The sequence below is a fragment of the Rhineura floridana genome, chromosome 5 (genome assembly GCF_030035675.1).
Source record: "Rhineura floridana isolate rRhiFlo1 chromosome 5, rRhiFlo1.hap2, whole genome shotgun sequence".
Taxonomy (NCBI): Eukaryota; Metazoa; Chordata; class Lepidosauria; order Squamata; family Rhineuridae; genus Rhineura; species Rhineura floridana.
This window is the reverse complement of record NC_084484.1, coordinates 168492273-168504236: the sequence shown is the minus strand read 5'-3', so window position 1 is coordinate 168504236 and position 11964 is coordinate 168492273. Positions and strand designations below refer to the sequence as shown.

At 41.5% G+C, this 11964-nt stretch overlaps 1 protein-coding gene across 2 annotated transcripts in view; it reads right to left on the bottom strand.

The window, feature by feature from the left end:
* Positions 1–5650: 5650 nt before the first annotated feature.
* Positions 5651–11964, bottom strand: part of SESN3 (sestrin 3) — an 87687-nt gene continuing 81373 nt past the window's right edge. For both annotated transcript variants that reach the window (XM_061628794.1, XM_061628795.1), the window contains exons 7-10: positions 11021–11139; positions 8093–8283; positions 6925–7069; positions 5651–6360 (exon numbers count right to left, since the gene is read on the bottom strand). In XM_061628794.1, the coding sequence (XP_061484778.1) occupies positions 6274–6360; positions 6925–7069; positions 8093–8283; positions 11021–11139 (542 nt within the window). In that variant the 3' untranslated portion in view covers positions 5651–6273. The remainder of the gene's footprint in view (positions 6361–6924; positions 7070–8092; positions 8284–11020; positions 11140–11964) is intronic.

Sequence of the window (11964 nt, the reverse complement as noted above, 5' to 3'; positions counted from 1 at the left end):
ACTGATAAGGTTGGGGTTTCTACTCTGGCTCGGCAGGTTTTATCTGTTTATTTCAAAAAGTTGTAACAATTTAAAAGGCACGGCTCCTCTTAAATGTGCTCTGGGAGTTCCTGAGGCTGTAGCGGGGCTAAAGGTAAGTAGGCGTGGACCTGATCAGTCCCTCGGATGGGAGACTGCTGGGAGCCCCATATAATAAAGTAATTAAAAACAAATCTACGGTAAAACCATTTTTGGGTAAACAGATTTCCTAAGGAAGATCCCCATTTGTGACTGAATTTATACTGAGGGTCACTGTTTTACCAAATAAATGCCCCAATCCAGAGTAAGGGCCCTTCCAAACTGTTGCTATTTTCAGGTGTTAGTCCATCATGTACCGGCAAATACAAGTTGTGTCATTAAAGTTGATTGAGGAGTCTTGTGCAACAAACCCACTTCTCCAAAAGATTGGACTTTTTGCCACAAGGAAAGTGATAGGGGAAAATGCACTGGAAAGTGTGGGATAACACTTGCTATGCTGCAACAATCATTTAACCTCTCTGCAAACAAATCAAAATGAATGCTCATTAAATAGCCCATGTGGTCTAATCTCCTTGCAAATCAGAGTGAATGCTCAATAAACAGGTCATCTGGAAGCGCCCTAAGGATTGCAGAGCTTGTGCCTAAAAAGAAAACACTTCCTCAAGTGGGTTTTCTTGCTTTGTAACAAACATCTGTGGCAGGTGTCTGGCACCCAACTGCAAAGGAAAATGTACACAGAGCTAATTGCAAGAAGGCCTCACACTCTGTGCAAGATCCTCACATATTAATTCTGATTTCATATTAATCCTGGCCCATAAAATATGTACTTTTAAACCATGCTCCACTTTTTGAGTTGAAGCATAGACTTGAGAGCATCCAAATACATGAAATGCTTGTGAGGAAAACTATTAACTTGTGGGGAAAATAACACTGCAGAAAGCAGACCCCAAATACCGGAGATCCAACTTTCAATTATGCCATTCTGAGGAAAGAGAAACTGCCAAAACATGTGCTAGCCACAGGGGGGGAAATAAGCAGGAGATCTGGAAACCTGTGTGGTTATTATCAAATTGCAGAACAGTTCCTTCTGTTTTGAGTCTGGCAGCTCCTGCAAATCAGAACAAACTCACTCTAAGCAAACCAGTTGTGGGACTTGATTAGTGCATTCACTTATTCCAACTGCAGAATCTCGGTTCTCCTAACGCAGAGTTTTAACTATTTTTAATCCACAGCCCTCAAATATATTCTAGTTACTCCACAGATGCCATTGCTGGCCAAACAAAGGACTTGCTTTAAAAAACAAAAACACAAATTACTAAGCATGTGGCACTGTGCACACTTACTGGGAAAATGCTTCACTAAAAACAGTGAGACTTATTTCAAAGTAAACCTAGCCTAGCATTTCATTTTGTTTCATTTCTTGCATTTCCTACATCTGCAATTGGCCACTCACAGTTGAAACTCTTTTCTTTACTAAATGTGAAATCTGTGCAATTGCACCCAAGAGCCCATCTCTCTCCCACCCCAAATGAATGCTGTTTGCAAAGGAAAAAAGGGGCTGAGTAGAGAGATGTCTCAACACAGGATCTTGGAGCAGTCACGTCTTATTTTTTGGGGGGGGGGAAGCAGGAGAAATGAACAAGCACTGAGGCCCTTTTTATGTGCTGAGTGGCAGCCTGAGTCCCAGCCCCCACCTCCCTCAATTTGGGTTTTTATATTTTGCCACACGATCCACAGGACCTTCTTGCTGACTACCTTACTACCAAGTCCTGTTGCCACCAAGTGCTGCAGTCTATGACATTCTTTTGACTTTTGGTTGACAACTGAGACAAATTTTGGCCCAGAGGTGCCAGTTGCTGACACCCAATCTAAATCCATACTAAGGGAAACGAAAAAACCAAAAACAACCAAAATTTAGGACTACACCACAAAAGGCTGATATCCATGAAGTTTGATGATTCATTAACTGCTATTTTAAAAAAAAAATTGCACATTTTAAAATTTGGCACATTTGTGAGCTAAAGGGGTATGTCAAGCAAAGAAGTACAATCATATTCACTTGTTTGCCTACACTGAACATCAGCATATAAAACACACACATACCCATCACATCTGAGTATATAAAGCTATGTACCAGATCATGACCACATAAAATGTCTAATCATCATCACCTTGAAACATTTTGTTAACATTCAAGTTTGCCATTCTACTTCTAAGGGAAAAAACACAAACTGGTTCTCAAGACAGCGGGTCCCAACCTTGAATGCCACATGTAGATGTGACACCATGTGAAATCCAGTTTTACACTCCTGTTAATGGATTCACTTTATATATATATATATATATACACACACACACACACACACACACACACACACACACACACACACACACATATACTTCACAAAAGGAAAAATAAGATCAACACAGTCTTATTGATTTAAAGTCTAATTCAGTTCAAATAATTAAAAAGGAAACGTCTACAAGAAAAGGCACTAATGCTTCCACAATGAGAACACCAGCTTCTCTATTAAACAGAAAAATCTGGACCCCTCTGAAGAACATGTTTAAACTCTTACATACACAAGTCAGCTTGTGTCTCTAGCTATTTCTAAATGTGAAGATAGATGCCATATTTGTAGAACAGTGGGAAAAGGGCTGCTTAACCCTCCCCCTACCTGTTGCTTTTACTCACAACCCTTTTCTGCCTAGCTGATTTTCTCTGCAATGTGCAAAGAAGTGTCTGGAACATCAGCTAAGGGGGAAAAAAGAGATAAAGGAAGTGGGTGCAGCAGGGGGGGGGAAGTAAACAAACCACCACCACCACTACCTTCTTTCCCCCAGAAAAAGTCGCACCTTCCCTCAATTGCTCCAAAGACATTTGATGGAGACCTGTCCCCAACCCGTTCCATCCCACCTCCAATTCAACGCACAAACCCAGTGAAGATTAAGCATTTTAAAGTTCCATTGAACTCCATGGGAGCACTCAGCTCCTCCACCAAAATCACTGCAGCTTTGGAGATGGCATATCTCCTGCTGTCAGAATAATGCACTCCCAGCTGCTGCAACGAAGTCATGCCGAAGTAAACACAACCTAGAAAAGATAAGTTGCAGACAGCATCTGCCCAAACCTCTCCCTTCTGCCACCTGGGACTGCATGTGCAGACAGTGGAATGGGCTTGTGAAATCCAAAGCTACCCCCTTCAAAAGGCACAACTTTGGCTGGATTTTAAACACACGCACATCCCCAGCCTCCCTACCGCGCAGACAGAACAGTTAACTACCATTCATCCTCTGCAACAATGCCCTGGTCATTCAAGAGCTGACATCAGCATGCTCATTTCTTCCTTAAGGTATATCTACACTATTGACTAGTTTAGAGAGTTTCCTGGGAAGCCAAAATATAGCATGGGGAGTGGGAGGTGCAGTAGGTATCTTTAACAGGAAATCCTCAGCCCTCTCCTCAGATTTCTTTAGGAGAAGCCACAGCAGGGCCATTGCAATAACCAATACAAATCTGTTAGTATAAATATCCTTTCAGAGAGTTTCCATGTAAAAACAGCCTGCGATTCCAAGTGCAGAAGGTAAGTCTGTTTAAAACAATGAACAATTATTTCGGCAGCTAAGGAGTGTGTGTCACATGACAATCACATGTCGTCACAGCAATTTTTAGATGAGGGAAGAGAGAAGGATCAAGTAAAAAAAAAACACCCCAGCAAAATAACCACATCCAAACTCCCCCCTCCCTTTTTAACCTGGAAAGGCTTTCAAATTGTTCTCATAAAAGAAACCATTATAGAAGTCTTCAACGTAAAAGGCTATTCCAGACTGCTTTCTATAGCGCAACGGAATGAAATAAAGCCCATCTCATTCATTCCTGATGTGTACAAAAGCAACTCAAAGTAAATATTAAGGGGGAGGGGAAGACAAAAAAATCTAACATCAGTCACAATCCAGCAAAAGTTAGTCACAACTGAGTTTCGTAAAAAATAAAAAGGGGGGGGGGGAAGACGCGCTTATATTAATTTATATGCTCCCCACAAAACTTGAGGCAAGCAAGGTTCCTTTTCTGGATCTCGGATTCTGGTAATGGGACCCAAGGGGATGGTCGCCAAGATGGGGCTAAGCAGCTGTGATTTCAATGGGACTTAGTTGTGACTAACTTTTCCTGAAGAGAACCAGTCATGTAAACATCGCTATTGTGTCTTGGTAGGTACATTTTTTAGCCTCTCTTCAGGCACGTCACTGGATCATTAATGCAAGAAAGTAACACTATAAAAACACCGACACTTGTGCTCTAAAAAAAGAATCAGTGTAGTAAAGCAACACAAGGACAGGACTCTTGTGGTAGCTCACTTCTCTTTCCTAGCAATTCCAACTGTCAATGGGCGCTGGCCAATCTGCCCAACACTGCTGCTGCGCTTTCTCCATCCATTTCTATGGAGTTTGTGGGGGCGGGGCTTCCCCACTAGAAGGAACTAAGGATGCATAGAACAGCTTCCGATTGATGGAATGGATGCTTTGGCATCGGAAAACTAGTTGATTGTTCATGGCAAGCAAGCTACGGACACTACCAATGTTTGGGAAGAAAAAGCAAAGCAGTTTCTCCACCACCATTTTGGATGGGGCATTTTTCAGCAGTGACTTCATCAGGGGAAAGCTTCCTTCTTCAGCTCAGTATTGCACTTCCCTTGTTCACTCATGTCAACATACAGACATGTTTCATAGCTTGAAAAGATCGCAAAGAGTCCTGACATTAGGTTCAGAAAAATAGGGTGGGAATCAAATTTCTAAAAGCTTAAGCTAAACACCAATATAATTACCCTTGAATTAAAAGGGGGGAGGATAGAAATGGCAGTAGAGGGGGGAAAAGAGGCTACCGGCTCAGTGGTGAAGCACATTCTTTGCATGTAAAAGGTCCCAGGTTCAACCTCTGACTCCTCCAGTTAAAGGATCTCAGGTTGTAAGATTAGGAACGATGTTGACCCATGACCTCAAGAGAGTCAGAACAGACAAGCCTGACTCAGTAAAAGGCAGCACCATACAAGCTAAGCTTTTGGGGGAGGCGGATACAGCAAAGCAACTAACACAGGCTTTACATGCACAAGGTCCGAGGTCCAATCCCCGCAATCTCCAGTTAAAACAATTTCAGGTAGGAGGGTTGGGAAAGACTTGTCCCTGAGACCTTGGAGAACCAGAACAGACAGCACTGGGCGAAAGAGACCAGCGGTCTGACTCAGTACAAAGTAGCTCTTTACAGTTTTAAGAGAATGAACTCTTGCTGATTGCTTTTGTTTATTTGATCAGATAGAGAGTGTGTGTGTGTGTGTGTGTGTGGTGTGTGTGCATGTTGGATTTGCACAAGTCACATTACTACCAGAACCAGTTAAAGAACTTACTTGGATTTTTTGTTTTTTTAAAAAAAACGTCGTTAATTTCTTAAGTCGAATTTAGACAAATTCAAATATTCCAAGTTAAAACTGGCTTGCTGACTGGGCAGTGTACCATTCAAGCATCATTAGGGTCAGCAAAAAGAGCAACTGTAGGCAAAACAGAAGAATGCAATCCCTGAACTGATTATGTACAGTTGAAATGGATCTGGTAAAAACACCCCCCCCCAAACCCTCTTCATTTAGAACCCCCCCCCCAAGTATTTGAATGCTGCATCTCAGTAGCACGCCGCAGAATTTGCAGCGGTTCCTTTCACATTAAAAAAAAAGGCAGTTGGCCTCAAAACTACTGCTGAAATACTAAATTTCTAAGAAAACCGTAAGAATAAGCCAGTTGAGCAATTCAGTTTAAACACAGCACGCACTGGATTGGGGAAAGCTGCGTTAATATTCTAAAAAGAACTAAAAGGAGAGTAAAATAAAATAAAATCCTTTACTGGATTCCATTCATAGGTAAGATAGGTGGAAACAGAACCTCAAAAGAGACACTGCCAAGTGTTTTTCTTCTGGGTGCAAGAAGAAATAGAAAAATAATCAAATATAACAAACCAGCTTAGGGTTTGTGAACAATACTCCAACCGGAAACAATTTAAGTAGTGTTCCTCAGTGTTATTTTTGCTATCGTTAGTAATGTTAAGCATCAAGAATAAAGGGGGGAAAGATATAGATCATTGCACGTTAACCGCCGCTGGAAAAGCAGCTTCAGCTTTTGACACTAGAGAATCCAACAGCCTGATGCTACACCACAGGCAGGTTTTACTGCATATCTGTTTGGAAGCTGTATTCACACGCTTGTGATGGTGCTTCAGGTCAAGTGACGCGTAATGGCACGAAGGGCATAAAGGAGTTCAGCCTGCATGCGAGCCTCCATAAGAAGAAGGTTCACGTGGACCTGATGGAAAGATTTAAACAAAAAATAACATGTTTTAAAAATATATAATGCTGCAGCTACCATGAAGTTCACCAAAGGTTTACCTTTATCTTTCCCGAGTTGAGATTGTGAGCCTTAAATGGGTTGATTCACATGTGCACTTTCACCACTTGTTCACTGCAGCATCCGGTGGTGACTTGCATGTGTGAACAAGCCATCACAGAGCTGCCACCAGAGACTGATCTTTTGTATTACCCCATCATGTAAAACAAAATGGTATTCAATAGAATCCACAATTTATTCATTTCTTTTTAAAAAAGAATAATACCCTCCAACACTCTAATGTTTCATAATAGTGCAACCTGGCAACCCCAACGTTTCGCTCTTGATGAGTATGCAGTGCAGAATACATTCATGTGATAGGTGCTTTTGATTTATGGTTATCAAAGCTTCCCTTTATAACAATGATATTATATTAATGATCATTATAAATGATTATCATTAATGATGATTATCATTATATTATGTTATTTCTTTAAACATGAGTGGAACATGTGCTAACGAGTCTGACAATGACACACTCACCTTCTCAGAGTGCTTGAACTGGCGCCAATAACTATCGTACATGCGCTTGGTAGTTCTCTCTGGGTAGCAGGTCACTGTTTTAATGTAAACCTTCAGGCTCCGTTCAAGTAACTGATTAACTTCTCCATAATCATAGTCGTCATACCTAAACAAGATGAATCCAACCTGAACCTCTCTTTAAGCCTCATCTTTAAAAAGAACATCTTTTTACTGCAGAAAAAACACGTGTTCTGGGGAAATCTCCTGTAGCAGAGCTGGTATTGTTCAACTAGATTTTTTTTTTTAAAAAGACAGGTAGCTGACCTTTTAACTATAGTTTTTTGAGTAGCCAGCAGAACCCTGCACAGTAGCCAGCACAGATACCACAACGAATAATACATTAAATGTATTTGAATACGATCTACTTCCTTGTGGCTCCTGGGGCACAATTCACACAACACATTTGCCAGGGTTCAGACGACACCCATGACTCCCATCATTAACACATGAGAATGCTATGGTGGACATGGATTGCATGTGCTTTTTGCTTCCGGGAAGTTTTTTTGAACAGCTAATGGGATCCCAGAGGATTATTGTTCACATGGTTTCCAAATAATTTGTTAACAGATCTGCATATGCATCCTAGTCAGAGAAATCATTTTCAAGGGTATTTGGTTCCAGAACACATGATGCACAAGTAGGTCCAAATTTACATTAATTTTTTGTCTAGATTCAAAAGCCCCCACTAGTCATGTTCTAGTATTTATGGCAGGTATGGGGAACCTTTGGCCCTCCAGATGTTGCTGAACTACAACTCCCATCTCCCCTGGCCATTGGCCATGCTTGCTGAGGCTGATGGGAATTGTAGTTCAGCAACCTTTGGAAAGCCAAATTTATGATTTATGCTGATAAATACTGAAAAAATCTTACTACACAGCAAGAGAGGGGGAAAAGAGGGGGACTCTGTCCCTCTTTCACCTGAAACATACTATTATGAACCCTTACCCCACACTAAGCAAACAACCATTGCTGGCTCCATCCTAGCCCCTTACTTTATTCCCAATACAAGGGACATGCATGCCTGTGTACCATGTATATCACAGCTTCTCTCCACTTTCTCTGAATGCGATGCACCCCTCTACAGAAAACTTCTAAGTACACTCATTAACCAGGTCATTTTGCTACATACCTGATTCCAAACATACAGTGAACATAATTAAATAAAGCTCTTCTTAACATGGTTGTGTCAACATCTTCATGGGTGGCCATAGTGTTATATGTGAGGCTATAGACCATCCGGAACTTCTCATCCAGGAGATGCCCGATGTCAGAATAAAGCCTGTTCACAAGGGAGAATCCATGATTTTCCCAGGTATAGTCCTGCAAAAGGCACAAAGACTACAAATTTGTACATGACATGTTTGAGCAGTACTGCAGAATGGTTTTGAAGGCACATAAGGCAATTCTAGAGTTGAAGTGAAATAGCGGTGGTCACAGTTTGTTGTGGGCCCTGGTGCGAAATACACTGAGGGTGTCCCTCCTAATTTAAGTTGATTATGCACCAGCTTCCAGTTCAATACCTTCTGACTTGAGATGAAACATTATTATGAGAAGAAATTTAATTAAGCAGGAAGTATGTATTTTCAGAATGCATATAAACTGTTGATGCATCTTTATACATAATATTGACATGACAAAGTTATATTAGAATATTACAACTTAATACTTTTAAAACTTTCAAGGAAAATTCACAACTTTTCAACTCAAATACAACACCTTTTTTTCCTTGCTTTGAGATGGGCAAACTCATCATGATTTTTAGAATACCCTTCCGACTCATTTCTATCAAAAGAACATCTAGTCCTGAAATACTACTTTCTGCAACTTAAAAAAGTTGGTGCAAAACATTAAGCTGATGTCTTGATCAATTTAAGATTGGAAAAGGATGTTTCAGCTGTGACAACCATGACAGCTGTTTTAAATTAATAATTTTTATTATTAGAATATAACCAAAGAAGTATTATAGCATAAGAAATCAAATGTGACAGATATACTGAAATTATGGAATTCACTTCCGTGAGAGGCAGTGATGGCTGTCAACTTTAATGGCTTTAAAATAGGTTTAGACTAATTCGTGAAGGGTAAGGCTATCAATGGCTATTGATTGCTATGTTCTATCGCCACTGTTGGGGGCAGCATGTTTCTGAATAGCGCAGGAGAGGAGAGTACTGCTGCACTCATGTCCTGCTTCTTTTCTTCCCACAGACATGTGGTCGGCCACTGTGAGAACAGGATGCTGGACTAGATGGGACATTGGCCTGATCCAGCAGGGCTCTTCTTATGTTCTTAAGAAAAAGCATTAAGGATGAGGGGTGTGCATTTGCTTTGTGCCTACCCTGAATTAAGAAGCAAATCAGGGTGATGTGGGGAAGGTTATCATGTTTCTGAGTCAGGCTGCACCATTAACAAGGCATCTCAAGTCGGATCAGGGACTCGCTAAGCTGCTGAGTTGATCTGTGGCCTCAGCTATCCAAAAACTGCATGACCTCCTTTCCCTGTCCTGAGAAACAAAGCTAAGCTTACTGGGGGAATTCCTGAGCTTGAGGGGGGAAGCAGAGAGGTGGTGGTGATATTTTGCTTTGACTGACAGGTCTAGCTTTAAATCACTGAGAGTCATTTTCCTAGGGCACTCCAATCACAGTGATTTGACAAAGGAATTCAAAACTGTTTTTGTGTGGATCTATGCATTCCCCTGTGTAAGTCAATGAAGAGATCTCTTTCCCCCATGGAGAAGAGTCTGCATCTCCCAAAATTCTATGGGAGGCAGAAGCTCACTCCCCACCAAATGACCCTTGGGATAACAGAGTCCTTGCGGAGGTATGACAGTTTCCCCACTGTTGTCTTTCCAGGGGATCCGTGCACATGATTCCTATTGTACCAACCCCCAAACAGTAAAGTCTATCTTTGCAGAGAACCACTGCAATTGTATTCTGAATTCTGGCTGGATTCATCCCCTTAGAAGGGGAGAACATGCCAGCAAATTGTATCCAATTTTGGAAGAAAATGTTACAAAATTAAAGATGCCCAGCACAAAGCCCCCTAGATGTATCTACCTGCAATTTGTTGGGCTTAATGTACCCTGAAGCAGCTGCTATGCCTGCAAATTTCATCCATTTACATGAAAAGGAAAAAAAGTCATAGTCATTTTTAGATTCTCCATTATAGTGAATGGGGAGAAAAGAGGGCTTCATTTTTAACAGATCTAATTCGGTCCCAAATAACAAGTTGAATTGGAATGAGACAGAGTGGCTCTGAAACAGATCAGGCTGCTTCCCAAAGCTACAGATGTAAGCTGAATCTTGCGGCTGATGTACACCCCTAGTAAATGTCTCTAAAACATAGTAAAGAATGTGATATTCAACTGTTAGAATAGTTGCCAAATAAAAAATAGATGATATTCCTTTTACTTGTTCAACAACAAAAAATTGTTTCAACAAAATTATCATAGACGGTAATTTAAGATTTCTCAGTTTGATGGGTCCCCTAGATCTCCCACACACCCTGTTAAGGGTCTGGCCCTGTAGGATGGGAGTTTATGGAAGGAGAATTTCCTATCCCATTTCCCTCCCCCACCAGCCAGATGTGCACTCCCAAACACCTTTCCCACAACGTTGGGGGTCCATTCCTATCAATATGGGATAGGGAGTGAGGGGCTGCCAGGGGAGTTGTCTCAAAGTGAGTGGATCTGTGCCTGATTTGGGGTGAATCCTCCCCCCTCCCATCAACCTGTCATGCCCCATCCTACATTGTTCAGGGAGCACACACACACACACCCAATCATCAGGAGAGGCTTTTGGGGGATATGTCTGGCTACAGGGGAGAGGGGGCAGACAGGAAACCTTCCTTCAGCAATTTTCCTTAAATTAATTTTCTTCCACAGCCATTGTGCTATGTGAAAAATTGATACTCTGACCCTCTGCGATAAACAATGTAATTGCATTTGTAGTAAAACGTTATTCTGGAAAGACACTCTGATGGACTAGCTTAAGTTGCCCTATGTACTTTTCACCTGGCTTCTCCAACAGTAACAAGGTAAGTTATGCCACGTTAAATGTACCTGGGCTCGAAATGTTGGAAGATGCTCCTCACCCCGCCTAGCAAAGTCTTTGTACCCAAAACCAGGATCTTCAACGTAGCGGGACACGTCTGCTGTAGAAACTATTTCATCATCAAAGGCTAGCAAAAAAAAGCATTGAAGCTGGTTAAGTGTACTCTTTTCATTTCTCCCCCAAAGATTTATATAAAATAAGGTACCATGGAAACCACTTAGAGGTTTTTGTCAATGTAGCGGCATATGGAAAAATGGGAATGGACTGCCTTCAAGTCAATTCCGACTTACGGAGACCCTATGAATAGGGTTTTCATGGTAAGCGGTATTTAGAGGGGATTTACCATTGCCTTCCTCTGAGGATGAGAGGCAGTGACTGGCCCAAGGTCACCCAGTGAGCTTCATGGCTGTGTGGGGATTTGAACCCTGGTCTCCCACGTCATAGTCCAACACTCTAACCACTACGCCACACTGGCTCTCAAGTGGTATAAAATCTTGTCAAATATTAAACAAACAAACAAAACAAGGTCTTGAATAGAACGTATGCTCTGGAGTGGTGTTCCATTTCATTTTTTCCAACACAATTCCTACATACAGAAGTAAAGTTAACAGTTCTAATTTGTGTTAGTTTCTTAACATTTTAAAGTTCAGTCTCAGGGCCCCGCAAGAAAGCTGAAGACTTATTATCCACGTAGATACGCTGCCTTGACACATAACGGAGACTGAGGCAATGGGATAGGGCAGACAATAAAAAGGCTGGAGATGTTCAAAATGATCAAGATACAAGATGAGAATGCAAGAGACAATTCCCCTAGTAGAGAAGCATCAAACCAAAACGCCAGGTGCTCACCACCAGAAGGCTGAGTTGGTATGAAGGCTGTGCAAGCCTGGCTAGTTCACCCATTGCACAGGTCTGTACTATGTACATGCAATGATACGGCAACAAAGCTCAG